This window comes from Lemur catta, chromosome 10 (genome assembly GCF_020740605.2).
Source record: "Lemur catta isolate mLemCat1 chromosome 10, mLemCat1.pri, whole genome shotgun sequence".
NCBI lineage: Eukaryota > Metazoa > Chordata > Mammalia > Primates > Lemuridae > Lemur > Lemur catta.
In genome coordinates, this window is record NC_059137.1 from 64,276,735 (window position 1) to 64,299,743 (window position 23,009).

The following is a 23,009-nucleotide window of genomic DNA, read 5'->3' on the forward strand; positions in this document are numbered from 1 at the left end:
TGGGAAATGGATTATTTCCAAAGTTCAGTTTGAGGAAAATAAGAAAAGGGATTTATTTTTTCATAATGAAAAGTTTAAGAACCACTGCCATTGGATATATGTTATTTTCCTGATCATTATTATCCTAGAACCCTAGGCAGTAGTCGGCACTTTTCCATCTTTTAAAAAAGAGATCCCCAACTGAATCATAAATTATAACAGCAACTGGGTAAAGACCAGTAAGGGGTTTTCAAATGGGCAGACGAAATGGGCTTAGAGCATAAAAAGAGGGAAGGAAGAAAGATCTAGAGAGAAATTCTTTTGATTTCAGCATTCATGTAACTTTTGTATTATTCTAAAAAATAAAATGGAACTTTTGGGTGTTTCATTTTATTTTGAATGACACAGCAACGGGGCGGAGGTGGGGGTGCCCTGCTCGCCAGACCCCCACCCTCGGGGCAAAGCTACCTGACTTGGGTAGGTCCCTCTGCAGCTCCGGCAGGCGGAAGACGTAGTGCACGTAGGAGGCCAGCAGGCAGTTCCTGCCGTGCTGGTCCTTGCTCAGGTCCTTGCTGTTGTGCAGACTGTTGGCGATGGCCACCACAGACTCGAAGGCAAACTGGGAGAAGTTGGCTGAGAAATCACGAGAAAAACGGGCAGTGCCAATGTGTCCTGACCACTGACCAGCGTAGCCAGGCAGGTCAGGATGGTGGCCTGGGCAGGGGAGCTGTTCTGGTGAGCTCCAGGCTCTGTCTACCACAGATGGTGCCACCCTCCCTCTAGATCTTCCTCCTCCTGCCACCGAGTGGCATGATGTTTTTCATGACAAAGACATGACGGTCCAGATGTCTTCCCTCTCTAAACCGGGCTGTAACTGGTGCTACTTGGTGGGGGCTGCAGACTGACATTATCAGTAGCACCAAGATGCTACTTAGAAATGCACAATCTCAGGCCCCACCCTGCACCTCCTGCATCAGAATCTACATTTTTACAAGATGCCCAGGTGATGCTTATATATGCTATGATTTGAGATGTGTAGTTGCACAACCCAGATTCTTGTACAGATTAACCTAAAAATGTATGTGAATCGTGGCAGTCCCCACAGGAGGTCAACACAAACGATTGATTTATGCATCTGCCCTCTGGTTCTGGTGCTCCAAGCCTCCAGACTTTGGCTCCAACCTACTTATCCAACATACTATCCTTTTCTGCTCATATTCAACTTCCCTTAAAAGAAGGCAATCATCCCATTGTCCTGTCACATGGCCACTCTTTCTCACTTCAGTGACTTTTTGCAGGCTGTTGTCCTTGCCTAGAAAGCCTTCCTTGCTCCTATCTGCAAAATCATACCAATCCTTCGATGCTTAGCACAAGTCCCACCTCCTCCAAGAAGCCTCTGACAATTCACAGTACAGGGGCTTAAGTAAAACTGAATTACGTGATTCTCTGGCTATTTCTGGTGGGAAACTCAGTCTCTCTGTGAAGGCTGGAAATCCTTCACGAGCAAGGTGCATTTCTCATACTTTGTTGTCTCCCCACTGTGCAGACACAGAGCAGGTTCTGAATAAATGCTTGTAGACTAAGTGCCTCCACTTAGTCTGCCTGTGCCAACACCCGGTGGTCCCCACATGACAAAATGGCAACTTGCTATGGAGGAGAAGCTTAAAATATGTAAACGAACATTTTGTTTAGTGAACAAGTCTGTATTAAAGAGCTGGAAGACACAAAGCAGTGTGCCACATATATGGAGGCATAGAAGGGAACTGAAGGAGGGCAGGGGCTTCTGCTCTGCAGGAATCGAGCTGGAGAGGCAACAGCTGCCTGGATGAACAGTTAGTCTACGACCCAGGTCATCTTATCTGCAGAACCACAAAAGATGCAACTTAGGATGTGATGCAAAGCGAGGCTAAGGAGGACATGCCCCTCCACAGCTCTGAAAGCTCACCCACTTCTGTGTCCCAGCCCATTTCGGCACTTGCTCCCATCCCATCGCCTGACTGTGCAGCTGAGCTCTTTCCCCACACTCCCATGCTTTTCTGGGTCTCTGCTGGCGCCATGTTCATTGCACAGCCCCACCTTGGCTGCTTTCACTCTACCCCTCCTCAAGGCCACCTTCTTCCTGGGGCCTCCTGCATCCTCCCAGATGAGTGTTTTCTCTTTCTCTTCTTTGATGCCACCTTTCTCACCACCACCACAATATTTAACTGTGTCCCTTTGAGGACTCCTGTCCTGTGCCACTTGCTCTTTGATGTGTTGTGGGTCCTTTGAGGTCTGAGATACTCTTAGTTATCGTCGCAAAGGCTACAGATTTTAGCACGGTACTGGGCACATGAATGGTACCCCAAAAATATCTTCTGGACTAGAGAGGAAAGGACCTTATCAGTATAGCTGAAAACAGTGGCAAATAAAGATGCCTGCACCAGCCAGTCTACCCTGGACCTGGTCATGCCTCTCATATAAGCTTTTGACATACATTGTATTTAATTTGTTAAAAATAAGCATTTAAAATAGACTGTCAGAGGGAAAACAGATGAGTGGTTGCCAGGGGCTGGGGGAGGGATGAACGGGGAGTGACTGCTAAAGGCTGTGGGGTTTCATTTAGGGCTGAGAAAAATATTCTGGAATTAGTGCTGATAACTGCACAATCTGGTGAATATACTAAAGACCACTGAGCTGTAAACTTGGAAATAATGAATTTACGGTATGGGCATTGTATTTCAATAAAAAAGGTAGTCACATTCCATTTCAATTTAGGGAGTTCCTTCCTTCCATTTAATATGCATTGTCTTCTTTAAAATGTTGTATTTCTTGGTAGTCAAGAAAACAAAAACATTTAAAACTTAGAGGCAAAATAAAGCCATCAATTACCAGGAAGAGAATTTGAAAGACTGTCTATAATCACGCAATGAGGTTTATGAAAAAAAAAAAAAAAAAAAAAAAAAAAAAAAAAGCTATGATATTAAGAACCCTATTTTAATGTTTCTTTTTCTTTTTAAACACCCAGAGAGTCTCGGTAAAATAGCACTGAACTTGGCCTCCCTTGGACTCACATCATCAGTGGAAAGGAAGATCACAGTGTCCCCAGACTTCTGGAAGATGATGTTGCACTAAACGGGGCAGCGCCTGCCCACTCCTGCCTCGTCCCAGCCCTGGGGGCTTTACCTGTCTGGCCGGCGATGACCATGGGCTGCACGGACAGCTGGAAGAGCTTGTCCAGCACCAGGTGCAGGAAGAGCACGAGCGGCTCCAGGCGGGAGGAGTTCAGGCAGATGATGCTGAGCTTCAGCTCGTGCTCCAGCGCAGTCTCGCTGATCTTCTGGTCCAGCACGCGGATGGGGAAGGTCACCTGGCTCTCCAGGGAGTGGCAGAGGGTGAAGAACTTCTCCAGGTGATTGTCCTGGGAAGGCAGAAGGCAGGCATCACAGGGTCTTATCCCGTCAGTGTTCACTGATGGATTCATGAACACAATCGAATAGCTCTTTATGGGTAGATCTTATCCAGGGTTTCAGACCACAAGTTCTAAGACATGATGTTTCAGACCATGGTTATGAACTTTGTTGTAGAATACGGTGCACAGAATAGGACCCCTCAATAATTATTAACTAAAGAAAAAATAGGCCGGGCGCAGTGGCTCACGTCTGTAATCCTAGCCCTCTGGGAGGCCAAGGCGGGTGGATCGCTCAAGGTCAGGAGTTCGAGACCAGCCTGAGTGACAGGCTAAAAATAGAAATAAATTATCTGGACAACTAAAAATATATATAGAAAAAAATTAGCCAGGCATGGTGGTGCATGCCTGTAGTCCCAGCTACTCGGGAGACTGAGGCAATAGGATCGCTTAAACCCAGGAGTTTGAGGTGGCTGTGAGCTAGGCTGACGCCACGGCACTCACTCTAGCCCGGGCAACAGAGCGAGACTCTGTCTTAAAAAAAAAAAAAAAAATAATAATAATAATGATAATTTAGGCTCTGGCACATTCTGTAAGCAGAGGTCAGCATACCAGGTAAACACACTGCGGAGAAAGGGGCCTAAGCAGATGACAGTGGCAGGCAAAGAGGGAGTATGGAATTTTTTTTAAAAGGCTGATAAATTGGCAGAATTACAGAGAGGAATGAGATAACAGCAGACAACTCTTTCAGATCAAGTCTCCCCACAAAGTTTCTCAATCAACAGTGCAGCTACTAGGTTCTCTCGTTTAGGGGCTAAACATTTTTGTGAGGTCTTTTTATTCAAATGACAAATGAAACCTGAATAGGCTTGCGAGTCCCCACAAAGAATGAAGATTATTTTTTATTTATCCGTAGACAAAGATTTTCATTGATTTTTGTTTTGTGTTGGAGCCTGTCCTTGGAAGGTTTCTCTGCTGCATCTCCACCTTCCCCATTAGCCATCTGGGTCTGATCTGAAGTTGGCCTTGACGTTCCTTACCTGGGTATGAACAGAAGACACAGCTTGCACTTCAATATTAAATACTCCCTTATGTCCTTCAGCCCATTTAATGGGAGGATTCTGTAAAGGGACTTTCTGTGTTAAAGAGAAAAAAAAAAGATTAGCAATCCAATCCCCTTTTCTGATTACAAACAAATACTGCAAAGCAATTTGACTATAAATGTCAGGATTATACAGACACAAAACTCTCCTGAAAACTGTTATAGCTAACCTAGGCGTCAGTAGCCCAGGGTTCAAGTTTTCAATTCTGCCCCAAACTAGTTATTTTTGCTTTGACAAGACAATTAAAGTCTCTGGGCCTTAGTGTTCTCGTGCTACAAGGGGAGGGGTGAACTGAGTGGTGTGTCTCTAAGCTCCCACCCAGCATCTATGATCCTGGATTCTAGAAATTGAAATAAAGTAAGCTTCCAGCAATTTTCCTATTAATCAGCAATGTCAGGACAAAGTATAGAATGTCTTTACAAGACATAAAATTTTAAAGCTTTGAGCACCTGAAATTACTTTCCCGCTTAAAAAAGTGTTTCCAAGTAGCAGGCCCGCTTGGCTCCTGATTTAATCACTCATAGTGACTATTTCATATAATTTATGTATCAATATGTGTGTAGGCCTTAGAGACAGTTTCTTGCTTTAAATTCCCATTGGAATTGTATTCCGCTAGAGATGCCATTCAGTGTTGAGTAGGGAGGGCCTAGCCTGGGTTTTATCTTTTTCATTTTCATGGAAGGAAGCATGCTTACTTGCAAGAGTGGATGTGTGCATGGGATGGAGACCTTCAGAGCTATCTAAAGCAGAGTCACAAACTGGGGCCCAAAGCTCACCCCAGCCCGCAGGCAAGTTCTGTTTGGCCCACAGTGTTGAAAACTTTTTTGAATTAGTTGCCAACATTAGGAAGTTAGGAAATTTCATATAAAAGACTGCTTTTCTAACTGCATTTGAGAACTGGAAGATATAAAAACACTAGCGTTGTATCCCAGCATGGCACCAATTTGCACAGCCAAGGGGCAGCTGGAACTTTAGATGGGGCAAACTCCAGAGTGAACAAATGCCACCAGACCCAGGCATTCATCTATGTTATTCCTGAGGGCACATGAACTTGCCATCTACGATCCAAAACTGCACCGACCAATGGAAATATAATGTGAGCCATATATGTACTATTTTCATTTCATTTCATTTTTCGAGGCAGGGTCTTGCTCTGTTTCTTGGGCTAGAGTGTAGTGGTACCATCATAGCTCAACCTCAAACTCCTGGGGCTCAAGCAATCCTCCTGCCTCAGCTTTCCCAGTAGCTGGGACTATAGGTGTGCACCACCATGCCTGGCTAATTTTTCTATTTTTCGTAGAGATGGGGTCTCACTATGTTGCCCAGGCTGATCTCTAACTCCTGGCCTCATGCGATCCTCCTGCCTTGGCCTCCCAAAGTGCTGGGATTGCAGGTGTGAGCCACTGTGCCCAGTCTGAGTGCTTAACTTTTAAGATATGTACTACAATATTTATAAATGAAATGATATGAGTCTGGGATTTGCTTCAAAATAATACTTATTGATGTAAACCTACGCAAGGGACTGAGACGCAAGAGAGTGGTGCTGGTGTGGTCAGGATGGAAAGTCCCCTAGGGTCCCTTTAAACAGGTGCAATGCAGCAGAGTGGATGGGCAAGAGGGAGTGCAGGGAACAGGAAGGGGGAAAGGCTACTGACACTGGGATCTTTAGAAGAATAAAACTGGCCTGGTCGTATCCACCTGGGGGCTGTGACAATTGACCCAGAGAAGGAATGGATGGACTCTGGCCTGGGAATCTTTCATAAGGATCCTTGCTAGGAGCGGTTGTTTATCATAAGTGGGCTCAATTTGCCTCCTCTTCTGCAATTTATTTTTCTGAGAATCCCTTTGTGGTAGATAATGCAAGGCAATGCTGCCTTGGATACAGGTTGCATCTACTAAACGTTCTGATTTGGTGACATCTAAATGAATGAGGTTTCACAGCCAGTTGTTAGCCCCTTCCCAACCTATCAGAACAGTGTGCTCTCTCAGAACACTGTGTGCTCCAGAAAACATGATGAGCATTCTTGGCCACATCTAAGAGAACGGGAAGTGTGTCTGGGAAAGTGGTCCAAGAACATGGCTGGACAGGAGACAGCTGGTGGCCGGCTGGCCGGTTACCTCGGCAGAATGCATGGAGTAGTTGGGTGGCAGTTTCTCTAAGGCAACTGGGAGACAGTAGGATCCAGTCTGAAGACGTTCATTTAAGAGAATTGGCAGCCACTGAAACAGATGATGTAAAGAATAAAGTGGTATTTATTACAGCATATAATTCTGGCAATTTATCTAGCTCACAATAATCAAATGCAACTAAACAATGATTAGATATTGACCCGGGCTCTTTTTGGCAATAATTTCTGTCAAGTTCTTTGCATTTTAAATTCCCTGAGAGCTCCTGAGATGGTAATATCGATAATTTACTGTTTTCAGAGCCAAAGCAGTAGCATTTTTCTTTATAGGCAATGTTTGTGGTGTGTCTGAACAACACTAATGTTTATTTTGCCGTTTATATTTTTTAAAGAAATAACGTTTTTCCCCCTTGGGGGAAAAAGAGCTAGTTGTATATGTGAAGTACACATGCTAAATTTAGAAACAAGGGACATCGCAATGCTTTTTTAAAAAATGAGTACTCTTTCAATATCTATCACCCACTAGCTTTCCATTCCTGAGATTTGACATTTGCTAAGTCAAATCATTTCTGCTCTTTGCTGTGATCTGGTTTAGCATGTTTTGCTACTTCTGACAAGAAAAAAAGCCAAGTGAATAGAATTTAGCTGTTTATCTCTGCAGGGACCTTGGATGCACCAACAACTGCAGTGTGAGTCGGCAAGTTAAAAACAACTCACTGAATATCCCAGGAGACTTTCTACGGAGGCTCCTTGCTTCTGCTGACAGCTGATATGATAGAAGGTAAACAGGAGGTGGTGATTTACTGTGAGCTTAGCAGGGAGCTTAATTTTCACTTCTTCATAAAAATCAGGAGACCTGTTTCAAAAGCACATTACACACAAATAGCTTTTAGCAAGAATGATGACTTCTCTGACTCTGAATTGTAACAACACGGACCCTTTGCTCCGCTGAACCTGCCTGCTTGTTGTTATGCTTTTCATGTCACATTGTTCGGCTCCTAAGCTGCAAGTCCTTGAGACCAAGCCTATGTGATTAGACACCATTCGCTTACATAAAACCGCTCGCCAACTAGAGGCTTTGTCAGGACAACAACTCCCCCCACGTGATGGAAAAACCCAACAACTTAATTTGAAAGGGGGATGAGGTTCTGAGTCCTGCTGTGACCTCCTCTGTCCAGCTCTACCCTGAGAACAGAGCTTGGCACATGGCAGCCATCATCAAGGGATCGGAGAAACAAATGAACGATGCGGGAAGGAAATTTTACTGAACTACGGAGTCCTAGATACTTTGCTGAGTAAAGTCTCTTCACCTTACCTCATCTGATCCTCATCCCAACCCTGGAATGTGGTCAAATGAAGCACTTAACTGGGCCACGGTTATCAGGCCAGGATCAAACCCAATCCTATCTGACACTGCACAGATGTCCCCCCCCTTACCCGTGGAACGTGGATAACAGTTTAGACATTATGCTGTGACTCAATTTGCCGACACACTAACGAGGGTTCCATGTTTCCTTTGGACAACTTAAAGTATGTACGGAGCAGGTGCGGAGTGGCACAGAAGATGGGATACAAGCGAGGAGAACTGGAGTTTGCTTCTGGCCCCTCCAGCACCTCAAAGCAAGTTAGAAAATTTATTTATTTAACATTAGACAACCTCTCTGCTTCATACTAGAACAGAAGGCTCCAGAAGGGTCAAAACCATATTGGATTCTTGAAGATATGTTGTTCTTCTCTCAGTTTTAGTCAATGGCAAAGTTGTGCATCTCCAGCACAGAATCATGGAACTGGCATGAGTTTCCTTTGTCTCTTAGTCACTGAATTATCAAAACTTTTGGGAGGGATCACCCAGGGGACTCAGAAAAGCCAGGAGATAATAAAACAACCTTGGCATATGTTTAGGACTCTGAAATATACTCACTTATTATGGTATGTAATGGCCGTGTACACTTCCTGCAGAAATTCAGGCCCACTGGACTTTCCAAAGATGACCTGTTGTTCACCAATACAAAAAGGATCAAAGTAACAGTGATATTTGGGTATAGAAAATCGATGGCTGTCAGGCCAATAGGATGTTCTGGTCTCACAGAGCTGTATTTTGCACATTAAGAGTTCTGGGTTCTACAACTGGCCCAACTACACCAGTGCTGAAGAGCTGGCCATGAAAGGGAAACTGAGGTTCCAAGGGGCTTTATTAGTGACCAAGAGCCACAGGTTTGTGAGACTGGAAAAGCAGTGCTCTCTCTACTCTGCCTTACCACCCAGAGGTCTACACAAAAGGGCAAAATCACATCTTTTTGCCTTCATTGAGAAAGCTTTGGTCCAGGTGCTTCTCTCTCCAAAGACATGGGCCTGGGCACTGGGGGTGCGGATCTTCACTGCCCTGTCCACGTGTTTGTACTATTTAGAAAAAGATACCTCCTAAGGCCTGAAGCAGCCTTTAGGATGCACATGACTGACAAGCAGACTCACCTTTGAGCAAAGAGAAAAAGCCTCCTCTAGATGCAGTAATCCCCATGCCAGGTCCCAGGGCCCAGTGGGTGGAGAACAGGCTGGAATTTAGCCCCCACTTGCTCCTTGGCTGGGATTCTTAGCTACATACAGGATCTGCAGCAGCCCTGGTGGTAACCCGCCAGGGGCCAGAGCAGAGAGGACTAGGAGGACCCCACCAGCATTGTAAGAGGACACCTTGCATCGGGAAGATAGGTGGGACATTAGGAGAAAGGTTTAAAAAAAAGTAGATATTTAAAGAATGGAAGCATTGGGGAAAAATTACTTTAGTAGAAAGGCATATTAACTGAACTCTGTGGCTTATGGAAAGCAGTAATAAGTAACCACCATCTCATTTAATGGCAGATGGCCAAAAAGAAAAAATTCTGGCATTTTGGGTTCCTGAGAGTGTAATCATGAGACCGGCACAAACTGGGCCTACTCTCTTGATAACAAAATTTCAAGTTACCTTGTAGGTATAACAGAGCCCAAAACTGCAAGTCATGTAGCCTTAGGTATATGTGATAGAAAAAGCTTTGACCTCTAACAACACCTGGACCAAGAAGTCCTCCCCGTGGCACCAAGAAGACCGAGACTTGACCAGAAGCTGAATGCTAGAGCTCTAGCAGAAACGAGGGATCTGCTGGCTGGGAGGTCCAGGGCTAAAATCTACCTCAACATACCTGACTGTAATGGTCCAATTCATAGCCCTCCAAGCAGACCCTGCCAAGCTAACATTCCTGAATCCTTTCCCTTGCCCGGGGAGCCCCACACCCCAAACTGAGGAGACAGATTTGAGTCTGTCTCCTATCTCCTTGCTGGCCGGCATCACAATAAAGCCCTTCTTATCTCAAAAGCTGGTGCCATAGTATTAACTTCTGGGCATCAGGCAGGGAGCCCGTTTGTTTGATAAGAAGAGCACACTGGATTATATATTATTTGATTGCCTCAGGGTGAAGGTACATTCCTAAAAGGTGTTGAGCTGGTATGTGATTATTTTTATTATGCAGCACTTCATATTTAGTAGTAGACATGGTCTGAGGCTTGGGTAAGGGTGTCCTGCAGTGTGTACGTGGAAAATGTTCAGCACACACAGTGGACACACTGGGCCATCTCTTTACTTTGTGTGCTTTAAGAGCGGTGTGGTCCTCTGGGTAATGTGGAAAGACAATGATTTTTTTCAGTCCTCTAAAATGATCTGTATTTCAAAGTCTCTTTCTTAATTTATTCTATAGACTTTAGACCGACCTTGTTTCCCCATCAGTTATCATGGGAACAAAGCCCTTGCACCTGCTGAGCAGCGTTGGCCTGGCGTAGAGACATACTCTGTGCTTTGATGAGTCCTGACTTTGGTCCATGTGAATTGACAGGGGAGTGCAGCCCACCCTCGCTTGGGGCAAACGTTTATTTCCCCCCTTACCGGCATAGCGTTGCTAGCATCTTCTCCACACATAAACTGAATCTTTATTGTAATGTTCCGGGCAGATGCTAGTTTGTTAGCAAAATTCAGCCTCTGTGGGTAGACGTAGAGAAGATTTCTGGAAAAGAGAAGATAAAGAATCAATGAATAAGGTCTAGAATTTATTTTAACCAAATTCCTCAGTGAATGCTGAGGTCCATGCTCATGGGGTGATTATCCCTGAAGGAGTGTTTTCTTTCACAAGTGAATAATTGTTGGAGGAGTGAGTGAATTACGTTGATTCTTCCTCGTCAGCTGAAGTCATCTGAAAATAAACATTACTCTCTGTTTTACTACATGTAAAGATAAGTCTGCCACAGCTTAGAAGGTCTTAATGTCTTAGAATGTGGAAATTTGCCTAGAGGTAATAGTATCTCTGATACACAGATAAGAAAGAAAAAAAGGTTCAGCTCATTTTAAACAAAATCCATGGTCATAGATGATGGCTATGTTATTCCTCCTCTTTTTTTCTTTCTAATCTTTATGTAGTAGTTTCAACTTCTTACTGGCATTGCACTTTGGTTTAGCTTCTTTTCTTATCCAAGATGATAGTTCAAACCTCCAAGCTCAATTGCTGTGTAATAATAACAACACAAACAACAATATGAATAAATATATCCATTCATTCAACAACTTTAGGACAGGTACTAGGCTAAGCATAATTTGCATACAGTTTTCTTTCTATTTGCATTATTACCAGTAAATTCCACTAAAATGTAAGCTCCACGAGGACAGGGATTTTTACCGGATGTTTTTGATTCACTGATGTATCTTCAGCAGCTAGAATAGTCCCTGGGACATAGGAGGTGGTAAGTAAATCTGTTGAATTAAGGAATGAATGTGTATATATTTGATGAAGTGTATTCCTGACTTGAAGAAACAATAATAATGATACTAACACTTATATAGGACTTATCCTAAGTCAAGCCAATGTTCCAAATACTTCATATTTATTAACTTGTTTAATTTTCATAATTTTCCTATAGATAGGTACTATTATCATTGTCATCATCCCCATGTTATCATCCCCATGCAACAAAAGAGGAAAAAAATGAGATATAAAGTTGTTACATAATGTGCCCCAAATCATATCACTAAGTGGCAGAGTTAGAAACTGAACCCAGGCAGTCTAGTGCTAGAGTCATGCTCTTATCCACTGTGTATATTCCCACTAAAATGATAAGGATGCCTTTTCATACTGTGTTATTTTGACATCTGTTAGGGACAAATTTGCCTTAATTTTCTAGGTCTCATCAACAGTTACTGATTCAATTAGTTGGCGTCATGTTGCCCCACGGGCTTCCAAATGACAAAATGACCTTTGTGTGAACTGGATACCAGGAGAACAGTGACCAAGAGGGAAGTCCGGGTTACCAAATTAACCTTCAGTGAATGTAGGTCCATGTAATACTTTACAAGGATTTGCATGTTTATTGACACCAGGGTTTCTCAGCCTGGCCACAATTGACATTTTGGGCTTGACAACTCTTTGTTGTGGGGGACCATCCAGTGTATTGTAGGATGTTCAGCAGTATCTCTGGCCTCTACTCACTAGATGCTAGTAATATCTCTCCCCCACTCAGTTGTGACACTCAAAAAATGGCTTCAGACATTGTCCAATATCCACTGGGGGGCAAATCACCCCCATTTAGAACCACTGATTTATGCACATGAATTTGTGCAGTACAGATCTATACAAATACACCAGGCAGATTTCTCGTCTTTAGATATAGATATAGTCACATAAAGTAATCAATGCCACCCTGTTGGGTCCATATTTAAATGCAAATTATATTCCATTGGAAAAGAGTGAGGTCAATAGTCAAGTATGAGGTAGAAGATGAAAATTTAAATCTATTTAGCCAGTGAAGTCTGGGGTAGTAAGGAACTAGAAAACTGAAAGAGAAGGACTAGGTTGACACGGATGCTATTCTCTCAACTCTAACCTCTTGGTTGTGATAACCAGATTGATACTGCATGTGTGTGTGTGAAAATGGGCTTTTTGAACCAATGTTTGCATAAATCCAAGGATTTGCCCACCACTCTTCCTTGCTACTACAGTACCAGCAATGACAACATTAATCACCATGACCCCGGACAGGACCAAGTGAACAGGCTGAGTGGACCTGCTCCTCATGGGCCATCAGACTGCCCCAGGTGAATCCTTTAGGGCCAGATGTACAAGCAAAGAGGGAGGCACGTCACAAAGCTGACATGCAAGGGAGGACCATTCGGAGTATCCCCTGTGAATGACGAGGGACTAGGGGGTGGTTTGTGCTCAGAATCCCTGTACTAGTCTGGTAAGAGGATGTGAAAAGATTTTCCTGATCATTTCGAAGTGGGTGCAATTCTCAGAGCTAAGCATATGCCAGATTAGAGGGGCTAGTGTTGGAAACCAGGTCTGTTTTTAAAAGTCACATTCCATAGTCTAGCTTCACTTTCAGAGTGAGTTTGAAATTTTTATTGCGTAGTATATTTCATGGGAAATTTATCATTGCTAAAAGCAAAGATCCTTATTTCATTGAGTGTCATAAAACCTCTTACACCAGGTATTGAGCCAAGGCCAATTCCATTAGCCTGGTGGTCACTGAATGTCGCACCCCAAACCCACATTCCCCAGACCCCTGTGTTCTGCAGAGGGTTAACAAGTGTCTGGGGAAGAGCGGGGGGGTGGGGGGGTGGGGGGTGGTGGTGGTGAGTGATCAAACACAGCTGGGAAAGACCAGGGCAATCCAAGGTAAACAGGTGAATGGGCACTGGGGAAGACTGCTTATTTCCCCAAATGTTTTGACCTCAGAACTCATTTTATTTATCCTTTCATGGTATATTTCAAAAATTTAATATGCTGTGAAATCACTTGGGAAAACATTGAAATAAACTTATCTAGTTATAGAAGAATATCCCACATCGAGGAAGGAAAACTTAGAGCACAAAGATTCTCTACTCAAATACCTTGCACGATATCCAGGTATCTAAGAAGAAAAACAGCACTTGGAACTATCAGGATCACACAGGAGCTGTTACTTTGCATATGCAAGTTCAAAGACCACAGAGGCAAACCAATAGCATTCTTACGTTTCACTCTACTCCTCCTTCTCTATATTGCCTGGTTCACTGAAGGCAGGAAGTGGGTGACAGTGCCGGGAATAGATTTGTTATGTTCCCAGCACTACGTCCTGTGACCCTTCCAGGCTGCTCTGACTTTTGCACAGTCGTATCATTACAGCAGCCTGGTAGCACACACTATGACCCCCGATTTTTGCTTCCAGCTCTTTCTAGCCACCATCCTGTCCTCTTGTTAGTCTCTTATCAGAGTCACAATTGGTTGCAAGTGGTCAACTGCACTGACCACTTCTTACATTCAAATGGACAAGAAGATAAATGCAAGGCAACAATTTCACCAAAAAAAAATAACTTTAATTTAGATGATGGGCAGAATATTCAATGAACTCCAAATATCAGTGGAGTGTAGATGGCCTACCCAGAAAAGGGGATGACAGGCCACGACACGATAAAGGGATTTGCATAGAATTCTGGGGTGCTTGAGTCCCAACTTTTAAAGACGAGAGAGCCCGTGAGGTAGCCACAGCGCAGGCGGAGGATGCAGGGCAGAGCCGTTTCCACGCTGCCACACGGCGATCTCAGCACCGCCCAGTCTTGCTCTGTCTACATCAAGGCAGCCCAACCCTGATGTAGGCAGATGCAGCTGAACCACACTTGCCAACAGGAGTGGGTGTGGGTGTAGTAATGGATGACGGAGGACAGTTTATAATGGGGGTGGGTGTGTGTGCGGGGTACAGACCCCTCTCTGCTCACTGCTCATGCTTGTTCATCTCCACAGCAACCAGTCAGATGAGCAGAGCAGTAGTGCTGGGAGTGGTTAAAAGTGTCAGCTTTGGGGTCAATGAGCTGGGATTTGAATCCAGCTGTCGCCTCTTTTAGCCCTAAGGCTTTGAGCAAGTTGCTTAGCCTTTCCAAAGCCCAGTGGGGCTAATAATTGCACTGACGTCATAGGGCTGGATGAGCCTTAATGAGCAACAACTTAATAAATGACAGCGATTATGATGACTGTTTTCTCCACACAGCTAATAAGTCAGATACACACTCCAACCCACACTGCCCTGTGTCTCCACTCCAAACCACCCCCACGTCTCACCTGGACCACTGCACTGCTTTCTCAGTTGAATTTGACTTCTACGCTTGCCCTTTACAATCTTCCTTATATATTGGTCAGAAGGCTCTTTTGAAAACGTAAAATAAGTTACGTCAGGCCTCTACGAGCGACTCCCAAACTTTTGATCATGAGTTCTACACGGATCTGGCCCTTGGCAACGTCTCTGACCTTACCTCTCATCACCCTCCCACATTGGCCTTTTGTCAAAACCTAGAACATTCCAACTTATTCCTTCCTCAAGGCTTTTGTACCTGGTTCCCCAGAGTGCTCCCCAGTTCTCCAAATGACTGGTTCTTTCTCACGTCTTGGGTTTCAGCTCACATGTCATATCCTCGGAGGTCTTTCCTACCATTCTAGTCAATTGGTATCCTCCACTCTCATAGACACACTCTCTTTTATAACCATATGATTACCATATATTCAGATGATTATAAAAGTAATGTGTACCCATTTTTTTCAATCTGAAATAATTGAAAAGTGCAGAAAAGTATAAAGAAAAAAATAGCAACCACCCAATATACCACTGCAGTGAGAAAAATCACTGCTAAGACTTTAGCATATTTCCAATTTAGACTTCTCCCCCACACATTAAACATTTTTATCATATTGTATATACAAAGATTTATCTTGTTTTTGTGTTACTTAATGTTGTTCAATTATGACCATTTCCCCAATGTGATTAAATATACTCAATAAACCTCATTTTAATGGCTGTATGATATTCCATATGATGCATGTGCTGTAATTTACACTGGTCTCCAAAAATAAGCATTTAGGCCATTTCCTTGTTTTCAATGATAAAGCTGTGATGAACACTTTCTCTATCTTGCCCCTCTGCAAGTGCAGGATACTTTTGGAAGAATCCCTTTAAATTCTCCATTGCTCAGTTTCTTCATCTGTGAATTAATTGAAAACATGCCAATCTTACTTTAATTCTGTGATCGAAGGAATAATGAGCCAGAGTTTGTAAAAAATGCTTTGAAGTAGCTGGATGAAAGGGGCTGTGTAAATCGTAGTAGTATCCCTGCCAGTCACCACACTTGTCTCTTACGCTCCAATGCAGGGACACTGACACCCTGTCCCACACACCTGCAACACTGGCCAACAATTTTGCACGTTGTTTCCGAAGGTGATGGTTCTCTCCTGTGTTCAAACATCACCACCACAGGTATTCAGTGTCCTGCCCCATACTGCATGCACTTTCCACAGAGCACACATCTGGAAGGAAACTTCGAGAAAATTTAGTCTATCTCTTTTTTGCAGGCCAGGTAACTGACTCCCAGGAAGGTTAAATGAGTTTGCCTAAATTTTTTTTAAGAAGATGCATCTGCCAAGGATCATCATATTTCTTATCTGCAAGAACAGTAAGTGATATGTTTTGTTAAACTGGCATGCTTTTAAAGAAATGAATGTAAGAGGATAATAACATTTTCTCTTGGGAGGGAAAATCTGCCTGCATGGTCAGTAATCCAAGGTCTAAACCTGATAAACAGGCTCACACATTTCATACACGATAAATTACAGGTCTCAAAATAGCTAGAGAAAAGCATTACGAGAAGATATCCCAAGACCTTAGTGGGAATCACTTGTTAAGGTAGAGTTCTTTTGAAAGCTTCCTTAGTAACTACAGGTCCAGGGTATGTGCCAGGCATTTGGTATCATCTTATCTTTCCCCAGATGTGGACAAAAATGGTTTTCTTCAGTCATATGCATCACAATGTAGAGAACAGGACATTTGGTCTTCAGCAGCAATTTTCTTTCCAGAGCCCCTTCAGATGGCTTTTCTTGATTGCAAACTATTTTGGAAACTCCAAATTCTTTCCACTGATTCAGCAACAAGTCCTCAACTTATTTTTAAACTGCTATAATTGAGCAGCTCTAGGGGTTGACTTGCGGAATTTGGTCATTTTTAGATCAATCTGTAGACCAAACACTCTCTGTTCTTACCATCTTGGGACCATCTTCCATATCCTTTGCTGAGAACAGCTTAACCAAGGGACCTTGGAATCTTTCAAAGCTACACTGCAAGAAACAGCACTGTGGCTTCTCCTAACTTTAGCCTATTCTTTATCCAGGGCAAGGAAACAAAGAGAAAAACCTGCCCCTGTTACTTATTCCAAGATGACATCAATGTGCTCTCCCAAGGGCTTCCACAGCTTGGAGCCCAGCTCAAGGAGCAAGTGAGCTACAGCAAGAACCATGTTGGCCACCTGTTTAAGCAACTGGACACTTTGAACACTTTTTTTTTCCTTTTGGAGACAGGGTCTCGCTCTTGTCACCCGGGGTAGAGTGCAGTGGTGTCCTCATAGCTCACTCCAGCCTCAAACTCCTGGGCTCATGTGATCCTCCTGCCTCAGCCTCCCAAGAAGCTGGGACTACAGGCATGTGCCACCGTGCCCAGGTAATTTTTTCTATTCTTGGTAGAGACAGGAATCTTGCTTTTACTCAGGCTGGTCTCAAACTCCTGACTTCAAGTGATCCTCCTGCCTTGGCCTCCCAGAATGCTGGAATTACAGGTGTGAGCTACTGCACCTGGCCTGAACACCACTTTAGCTGAGCTTTTAACACAAGTCGTCCAGCAGGAAAGGCGAGAGGGCTTTGAGAGGAGAGCCCAGCAGCTGGACCAGAGGAATGAAGCTGGTTGCCAAGCTCCTGCATAAGCTGGTTGCAGGGATGATGTACAGGGAGAAATGTGATGAGATGTTGAAGTTGCTGGAGCAGAAGATGGAGGATGCTTTGCTCTTCAAGGCAGGTGGGCTCTCTGTGACAAAGGTGATGGATGACATCATGGTGAGTAGATCATTATTAATCATTTGAGGTGGTCATTATTTTAATGGATTGGAAAATAGGCCACAGGGGGTAGGATTCATGAAGTTGGGGATTTTCTCCTGTGAAAAAGCCTGGTTAAGAAAAGCAGAGGTGCAAATTAACCCTTCATGATGCAAACACTTATGCATCTTCCATCCTGGAAATGATAACCTAAACCCTGTTTGGAATAAAAAAAAAAATTTGTGTCACTCACTCCCACACCTGCCAAGGAACAAGTGGAGGACCAATCACACATGTCATACGAATCCTAGCTTTCTGTACTCTGAGACTATTTTACTTACGGGCCCTTGAAAATCCCAAAGAGAGCCAAAGGACTAACAGTAGATGTTCAAGGTCAAAGAATGACCTTGATGGTTCTTTTCTTGTGTATATCTTGGAAATTGGAACTGAAGTGAATTAAATGCCTTATATTCAGTGTATCAGTTTCAGTGAAAATTCAGAAAATAAAATTTTATCTCTGACAGAGCTGTAAATATGCAAAAATTGAATATGTATGAAAGGTAAGGGCTTGAAAATGCTGTGGGGAAGTGAAAAAAGATTTGACTTTGAAATGGAATTGGTGTCAATTTTGGTTTTCTCTCTGTTATTTTAATATAGAGCCTTGACAAAGTAATAATATCAAATATGTATTTTTTCAAAGTGAAGGAGAAAAAAAATTCCTGATTGTATGGCCTGGGTTATCTTTACTGTCTTTTGAATCTCAGTAATTTAAGCTGCTTTTATGCTAGGGAAGACAGGTTTGTACAGAGGCCTGTGATTAGTGTGGCCCTTACCAAGTAAGATAATGGGTGGAAATGTCATTTTAAAAACTGCAAAATGCTCTACAAATGTAAGGTGAACAAGTCAATTTCCTTACCTGTAATACAAGGGTTGGGCAAATGCAATGATCCCTAAGAACTGCTTTGCAAACTGCAAACTATCATACAAATTAAGATGATCTTCTTCCCAGGATTGTGTGAAACAGCTGGGTGACTTTTAAAATGCAACTTTAATCACTGCAGGATTTTAATGTTACTTGGGGAATAGATCAATCTCTCTGGGATTCTGTCTCCATCTTTCAATATCTCCCCTTCTCTGTCTCTGTGTCTTTAATTTGTGGATCTCCCTCTGCCTCTCAATCTCTCCCAGTCTCTGTGTCTCCCTGATTACTATCCCCCCATCTCTCTCACTCACAGCTTCTCAGAAAACAGGGAAATGCTCTTGTTGAGGGAGCACTCCACTCCTCCATTCCATGCAGTTACCAGGTGTTTGACGATTTCCTACTCTGAGCTGGGACTGGACTGTGTGCAAGTCCATTTCAACTCTCAGGTTGACAAGCACAGTGTCTAGGATCTATGAATACCTTAGGATTCCCCCAAAAATGTTTGAGATCCCAAAAATGATTAGCTCCAAAAACATGAAAAGTAAAACCTCAAAGTCAAAATGAATGAATTTTTAATGAAATGTTGACCAAATGCAAAATTCTGTCAGTTAGCCAATGGCAACTCTACTGAGTTTAACCTGCAGGGAAAAATTTTTTCCCTACTTTGCAGGCAGTTATAAAATTATACACAAAGCATATGTAATGAATGAGGAAGTAGGTACATCTGAATATGTTTTAAATAACATATGGCCAGGTACTTCCAGCTTAAGGAGGTCTTGAAAATGTCTTGGGTATGGCAACTGGGGGTAGGGAATAAAATATCAGAGAAATTGTTTTTTCTATTTTATTCATTTTCTTATAGTTTGAAATACAAATGTTGGTTTAATAGCAAATTACTAGTGACATGCAGTTCTGATACAACACCATTGAAACAGTCTTGTAGATAAAAAGCCATTTTTCCAAATAAACATTCTCCAACCCAACAATTTTGGCAATTTTAAAGTAATTTCTTTTTCTTTCCTTGTGTTATAAAACTCTCCCTCTCTAGGCTTTTTTTTTTTTTTTTTAACAAAGAGCCAAAGAATTGATGAGCCATTTGCTGAAGTAGGAATTCAGCAAAACCAACTGCACACACAAGATGCTCTCATTCAAAAACTACAGAAGAAGGTTGCTGGTTTTTACTCTCTATAGCAATCTGCTATCAACAGACTGATTCCATCGGTGTGAACTTCAAATGCCTACTAATATCAGTAGCATCTTACGACTATCTGGTGTCTTTTACCCATTCAAAAGAAAATTGCAAATCTATTATAGATACATTATTTCAGGGTACTTATGCAAGGAAAACAGCTGAGGAAAAAGAGCTGATTTTAATTTATCATTCATATTTCACTGCCAGGAAAATCTATTTGAAATGTAGTAATAAAAATAGCTAGCATGATTTCATTCCTACTATGTGCAGGTGTTCTAAGCACCTATGACAGATACTACTGTTAGTCTCATTCAGCAGGTGATAAAACTGAGTCACAGAGAGGATGGGTGACTTGCACCAGGGAACACCACGAGCAAATGGCACAGTGCACTTCCAATCTAGGTGCTCTGAAGCTAGACCCAGTGCCTGTACCCACCGCTACATCTAAGAACAACAGTAAACAGTCTCTTTGGTCAACAATCAAATACACCAGAACTTTATTATAATGTGGTCTTACAATATTTATAAGAGCTAAAGAATGTTTCCCTAAATAAACTTAAGATTTTTTAACAGGTTTGAAATAGCATGGCTAAGATGAGAGTGCTGACCCCAGGGTTAAGGGGCAAGCTGCGGCCTGCGAGGACATCCTCGGTGCCCCTTTCTAAACTTGTCCCATTTCCCAGGGCAGGCAGCCTTCTGGGACTCCGATAGGTGCCCTGGAAGAGGTTTTACCCTCTGTTTTTTCTTGCTCTGATTTCTGAAGGTAGAGTTTTGTTTTGTTTTGTTTTATAGAGATGGGGTCTTACTCTGTCACCCAGGCTGGAGTGCAATGGCGTAATCATAGCTCACTGCAGCCCTGAAGTTCTGGGCTCAAGAGATCGTCCTGCCTCAGCCTCCCAAGTAGGTGGGACTACAGGCATGTGACACTACACCTTGCTAATTAAAAAAATTTTTGTAGAGATGGGGTCCTGCTATGTTGCCCAGGCTAGTCTCGAACTCCTGGCCTCAAGTGATCCTCCTACCTTGGCCTCTCAAAGTGCTGGATTAGAGGTGTGAGCCATTGCACCTGGCCTAAATAGAGGTTTTGATGTTTTAAATACATCAAGAGGAAATTAAAGTTAGAAATCTCAAAGCTCAATATTTTACATGTTCTGGAATTATCTGGAAAACCTGCAAACCTAATGGGGTTATATTTTTTAAGTGGGAGCATGCTTTGTAAATAAGCGCTTCCGAGCCAGCTAAAACTTTGCTACTCAAAGGGTGGTCCAGGGAGAAGCAGCATCAGAACCAGCATAGCATCACCTGGGAGCCAGTCAGAACTGCACCACAGATCTGCTGACTCAGAACCTGCAAGTTAACAACAGGCCAGGTGATTCAAATGTACCTTCAAGTTTGAGACACACGGATCCAAGAGAACTGGTTTGTTTTTAATTTGGCAGATATATGAATCTTATAGTTGAGGTCCCCAACCCCTAGGTCCATGGCCTATTAGGAACTGGGCCACACAGCAGGAGGTGAGCGGGGGTGGGGGTGAGCAAGCAAAGCTTCATCTGTATTTACAGCCAACCCGATTGCTTGGATCACCACCTCAGCTTCCCTGCCCACCCCACCCCCGTGGAAAAACTGTCTTCCATGAAACTGGTCCCTGGTCCCAAAAAGGCTGGGGACTGCTGTTCCATTGTGATTCCCCTTTTTGCTTGGCTGCTAGGAAGCTCAAAGTCAAATTTGTGGGTGACTTTTAAGGAGCTATCAAAGACCTTAAGATATATTCTATGTACACATTAACCTTACCTAAGTTTAGACTGATTTGCCTCTCTGTATTTTCCTTTCACCCAGAAATCTTATGCCTTGTTATACAATCTCTACAATCTGCCTCAGATACTTTTTAGAATGAGAAGGTTCAAATAAATGCATAAAAATAAAACACTTGCCATGTCCTGTCTTGTCATTCTGTGGCCATGGTCTCACGCCATTATTTCTGTTTATTCCTGTTTTCAATGTTTTAGGTTAGATCAAACCGCAAACTCAACAAAGAAATCAGTGAAAAATGGAAATGGAGAGAAAACCCCTGATGTGTAGGGTGCAGAGCACGTTCTATGTTCAGAAATCAGAGCAAGAACAAAGGAGGGTAAAACCGGTTCCAGGGCACCCATTGGAGTCCCTCGAGGCTGCCTGCCCTGGGAAACAGCACAAGATTAGAAGGAAAGAGGCACTGGGGGTTACTTGCCCTTTAGTAACCTCTGCGCTCGTGGGCTAGGCTGCAATGCTCTGTATAAATGCAGGCACTGTATTCTGAACAGCAGGGACCTCTACTCCCGCCACAAAAAGCAAATGCAGTTAAGAAGCCAGAGACAAAATGTTACCAAATTGTTTAGAAACACTACAATAAATGACCCTATACTCTCTCTCTACGATCTTGCTATTTAAAAAAAAATGCCCTCAAAGTTAGAAATCAAATGAGAGAAAAAACAAAACAACAGCCAGTCCTAATACCTCTAATCATGCTACTTTTAAAGATTTCTTTTGGGGGAAAAAAAATCCATGCTTTCTCAATTGACAAACTGCAATTTGAACATCAGCCATGGCTACTTTATATAGAACAATTATTATTACTACTAACAATCTTTGAACATGAATGAATTAATACTCACAGCTGCTATGACATTTGTAGAGTCCCTTTTCTATTACAACAATCCTCACTGCCCCTCCCCTTTTCTATGAGATAGGTAAAAGTCCCTTTTAAGTGAGAGATTGGAAAAGCAGCATTCCTTCTGTTAAACAAAACAGAACCTCAAGAATGCTACCTTTGAGAAAAGGTGAAAAGAGCCGTCCTTAAAATCCACTTACTTGTTTTAAGTCCAAATAGTTTTCAATAGCAAAAGACCCAAAGGGAAAGTGAGGATGTTTACAGTCTTAGTTCTTACCCAGATCAGATTCCCGTAGAAAAGAATCACAAATATCCAGGTATTTGAAACCTGTTGGGGAAACCTGATTGCTTTAAAGAAAAAATAAAATCTCTCTCCAATCCTGATTGAAAATATTTTTTAAAGCATACTTTATCCAATTGACTGAAATATTTCCAATTAAGATATCTATGTTACCAAATTTCCTTTTGAAACACTACTTAGATTTAATGTATTAAGAGGTTTAAATATCATTCGCTCTCACCTTAGTATGAATTAGTGATTCATCCTTCCTCCTTACAAAGAGATTGGGTTTATGGACTGAAGGTGTGAGAGGAGAAAGGAGACAAAAAGGAGGATGGGGTAATTCCTGACCAGGAGGCACCGCTTTGGGGAAGATCCAGATGCTTAGAGGAAGCAAGAGGAGGTGGGAAGACACTCAAGCCCAAATTTTTTATTCTACAATTTTTTTCCTTAAACTCGGAAACTGACAAAATAGTTAAAAGA

At 42.7% G+C, this 23,009-nt stretch overlaps 1 protein-coding gene across 3 annotated transcripts in view; it reads right to left on the minus strand.

Moving 5' to 3' along the window:
• The window catches only part of DOCK8 (dedicator of cytokinesis 8), a 199,796-nt gene that overhangs the window by 69,142 nt on the left and 107,645 nt on the right, over positions 1-23,009 (minus strand). For all 3 annotated transcript variants that reach the window (XM_045562393.1, XM_045562395.1, XM_045562394.1), the window contains 7 exons: positions 10,504-10,621; positions 8,515-8,585; positions 7,311-7,449; positions 6,586-6,687; positions 4,405-4,500; positions 3,142-3,376; positions 448-612 (listed from right to left, as the gene is read on the minus strand). In XM_045562393.1, the coding sequence (XP_045418349.1) occupies positions 448-612; positions 3,142-3,376; positions 4,405-4,500; positions 6,586-6,687; positions 7,311-7,449; positions 8,515-8,585; positions 10,504-10,621 (926 nt within the window). The remainder of the gene's footprint in view (positions 1-447; positions 613-3,141; positions 3,377-4,404; positions 4,501-6,585; positions 6,688-7,310; positions 7,450-8,514; positions 8,586-10,503; positions 10,622-23,009) is intronic.